This window comes from Hyperolius riggenbachi, chromosome 11 (genome assembly GCF_040937935.1).
Source record: "Hyperolius riggenbachi isolate aHypRig1 chromosome 11, aHypRig1.pri, whole genome shotgun sequence".
Taxonomy (NCBI): Eukaryota; Metazoa; Chordata; class Amphibia; order Anura; family Hyperoliidae; genus Hyperolius; species Hyperolius riggenbachi.
In genome coordinates this window covers 11324570-11328484 of record NC_090656.1, presented here as the reverse complement: position 1 = coordinate 11328484, position 3915 = coordinate 11324570, and the positions used below count along the sequence as shown (strand labels likewise).

The 3915-nt window shown below is 51.9% G+C and overlaps 1 protein-coding gene across 1 annotated transcript in view; it reads left to right on the top strand.

Annotated features, from left to right (window-relative positions):
• The first annotated feature begins 362 nt into the window (after window positions 1-362).
• The window catches only part of SPIRE2 (spire type actin nucleation factor 2), a 90394-nt gene continuing 86841 nt past the window's right edge, over window positions 363-3915 (top strand). Inside the window, exon 1 of the mRNA XM_068261503.1 lies at window positions 363-2845. Coding sequence (XP_068117604.1) covers window positions 2608-2845 — 238 coding nt within the window. The 5' untranslated portion in view covers window positions 363-2607. The remainder of the gene's footprint in view (window positions 2846-3915) is intronic.

Sequence of the window (3915 nt, the reverse complement as noted above, 5' to 3'; positions counted from 1 at the left end):
AACAGAAAAACAGATCAAAAAATGCAGCATGCAGTAAAGATTAAAAATCGTAATCAGATGTAAAAACCGATTAAAAATGGGAATTGCGTGCAGTGTGCAGGGAGCCTAAGTACTGCTGGAGATGCTGGCAGTGGAGCTCACATGGCTGGCAGAGATGACATCAGTCTGGCAGGCAGGTAGGCCTGGCACATGCTGGTTACATATCATGGTGTGTGTATAAGGTGAGGTCACAGGCAGCCTGCCAGAGCACAATGCACTATCTGCTATGGGCTGATCTTTGCTCTGGGCTGGGCAGCTGAGGCTCACCTGTCAGCTATTTCCTCCTCTGATGAGCGCTGTCACTAGAGACTCTCTAGTAGAGTACAGCCACAGCACAGGTGCTACAGGATACTACTCTGCCATTGTCACTAGGGGATACAGCCCTGGAACTAGTACTACAGGATACTGCTCTGCCATTGTGACTAGAGGATACAGCCTTGTTACTACTCTGCCATTGTCACTAGGGGATACAGCCCTAGAACTAGTACTACAGGATACTGCTCTGCCATTGTGACTAGAGGATACAGCCCTGGTACTACTCTGCCATTGTCACTAGAGGATACAGCCCTGGTACTACTCTGCCATTGTCACTAGAGGATACATCCCTGGTACTACTCTGCCATTGTCACTAGAGGATACATCCCTGGTACTACTCTGCCATTGTCACTAGAGGATACAGCCCTGGAACTAGTACTACAGGATACTACTCTGCCATTGTCACTAGAGGATACAGCCCTGGAACTAGTACTACAGGATACTACTCTGCCATTGTCACTAGAGGATATAGCCCTGGTACTACTCTGCCATTGTCACTAGAGGATACAGCCCTGGTACTACTCTGCCATTGTCACTAGAGGATACAGCCCTGAAACTAGTACTACAGTATACTGCTCTGCCATTGTCACTAGAGGATATAGCCCTGGTACTACTCTGCCATTGTCACTAGAGGATACAGCCCTGAAACTAGTACTACAGGATACTGCTCTGCCATTGTCACTAGAGGATACAGCCCTGGTACTACTCTGCCATTGTCACTAGAGGATATAGCCCTGGTACTACTCTGCCATTGTCACTAGAGGATACATCCCTGGTACTACTCTGCCATTGTCACTAGAGGATACAGCCCTGGAACTAGTACTACAGGATACTGCTCTGCCATTGTCACTAGAGGATATAGCCCTGGCACTACTCTGCCATTGTCACTAGAGGATACAGCCCTAGAACTAGTACTACAGGATACTACTCTGCCATTGTCACTAGAGGATATAGCCCTGGTACTACTCTGCCATTGTCACTAGAGGATATAGCCCTGGTACTACTCTGCCATTGTCACTAGAGGATACAGCCCTGGAACTAGTACTACAGGATACTACTCTGCTATTGTCACTAGAGGATACAGCCCTGATACTACTCTGCCATTGTCACTAGAGGATATAGCCCTGGTACTACTCTGCCATTGTCACTAGAGAATACAGCCCTGGAACTAGCACTACAGTATACTGCTCTGCCATTGTCACTAGAGGATACAGCCCTGGAACTAGTACTACAGGATACTGCTCTGCTATTGTCACTGAAGGATACAGCCTAGGCACTGGTACTACAGGATACAGCCCTGGAACTAGCACTTGAGGATACAGTCCTGGCACAGTGGCACTATAGTGACAGCAAGAGGAGACAGCAGCCTATAGGCTGTCACTAAAGAATACAGCCAAGACACTGGCATACAACCCTGGAACTGTAACTACAGGATACAGCTCTGGCTCTCCTACTGGAAGATCTTACACCACCCTGTCCTGAACTCTGAGCCCTGACACTAGTACTGAAGCATCTGACCCTAGGACTGTCCTCCTTGTCTGACCCTGACCCTAGGACTGTATCTGACCCTAGGACTGTATCTGACCTTAGGACTGTCCTCGTTCCCTCTTGAACCCCAGTGCTGCTGCTGTAGGATGTGTTTCTGAGCCCTGGCACTAATGCTGTAGAATCCAAACCAGATACTGGCTTCCCTTGGATTGGTGCTGTAGGATCACGTACCCTGACCCCTGGCACCAGTGCTTTAGAATTAAGCCCACTGAGCCCCAGTGCTGGTGCTGCAGGATCCAGTCCACTGAGCACCGGTGCCAGTGCTGTAGAATACAGTCCCCCTAGGATACAGTAGTGGTGCTGTAGCACCCAGTCCTGTGAGCCCCAGTAGTGGTGCTGTAGCACCCAGTCCTTTGATCCTCAGTAGTGGTGCTGTAGCACCCAGTCCACTAAGCCCCGGTGCTGGTGCTGTAGGTAGCACCCAGACCACTAGAATCCATTAACGGTGCTCTAGCACCCAGTCCACTACGCCCCGGTGCCAGTGCTGTAGGATCCAGTCCCCTAGAATCCATTAGTGGTGCTGTAGCGCCCAGTACACTAAGCCCCGGTGCTGTAGGGTCCCCTCCTCTGAGCCACCGGCGCTGCTGCTCCAGGATCCATTCCAGCCCCAGGACTGTCCTCCCTCCACCCTCTGGCCCTCCCCGCCGGTAGGAGGCGCCTGGCTGGGGATGTGTCCGGTGTGGAGCCGGTGATGGAGCCCTCCGGATGGCGCAGGCCAGCAGTAGTGCTGCAGTGGGGGGATGCGGGGAGCTGTCCCTGGACGAGGTGCTGAAATCCTACCAGCAGCCCATCAATGAGGAGCAGGCGTGGGCCGTGTGCTACCAGTGTGCCCGGGCGCTGAGCCAGGGAGCTGCCCCCACCAACACCCGGATCCGGGACCCGGCTTCCCTCATCATCCACCGGGATGGCACCGTCACTGTGCTGCAGGAGGAGGGCACCTCGGGTGAGTGCATGTGACCAGAGCTGTGTACTAGGAGCTTGCAATCTATCCTGTGCAGGAAAAGGCGTGTTGGTGATATGGAGAGTCTGGGGTTGCTCTAAGAGCTTGCAATCTATCCTGTGCAGGGGAGGTGTGAGAGTGATATAGAGACTCTGGGGATAGAGACATTACTGCTGTATCCAGGAGCTTGCAATTTATCCTGTGCAGGGGGAGGTGTCAAAGTGATATTGAGATTCTGGGGGTGCAGACATCACTGCTGTATCCAGGAGCTTGCAATCTATCCTGTGCAGGCGAAGGCGTGAGAGTGAAATAGAAACTCTGGGGGTATCACTCCTGTATCCAGGAGGTTGCAATCTATGCTGTGCAAGGGGGAGGTGTGAGGGTAATATAGAAACTCTAGGAGTACATCAATCACTGCTGTGTCCAGGAGCTTGCAATCTATCCTTTGCAGGGAAAGCCGTGCCGGTGATATGGAGACTCTGGGGTTGCTCTAAGAGCTTACAATCTATCCTGTGCATGCAAAGGCGTGAGGGTGATATAGAAACTATGGGAGTACATCACTCTTGTATCCAGGAGCTTGCAATCTATCCTGTGCAGGGGGAGGTGTGAGAGTGATATAGAGATTCTGGGGGTACAGACATCACTGCTGTGTCCAGGAGCTAGCAATCTATTCTGTGCAGGGGGAGGTGTCAGAGTGATATAGAGACTCTGGGGATAGAGACATTACTGCTGTATCCAGGAGCTTGCAGTCTATCCTGTGCAGGGGGAGGTGTGAGGGTGATATAGAGACTCTGGGGGTACAGACATCACTGCTGTATCCAGGAGCTTGCAATCTATCCTGTGCAGTGGGAGGTGTCAGGGTATTATAGAGACTCTGGGGGTGCAGACATTGCTGCTGTATCCAGGAGCTTGCAATCTATCCTGTGCAGGGGAGGGGTGAGAGTGATATAGAAACTCTGGGGGTGCAGACATTACTGCTGTTTCCAAGAGCATGCAATCTGTCCCGTGCAGGGGGAGGTGTGATGGTGATATAGAGACTCTGGGGGTAGAGACATCACTGCTGTATCCAGGAG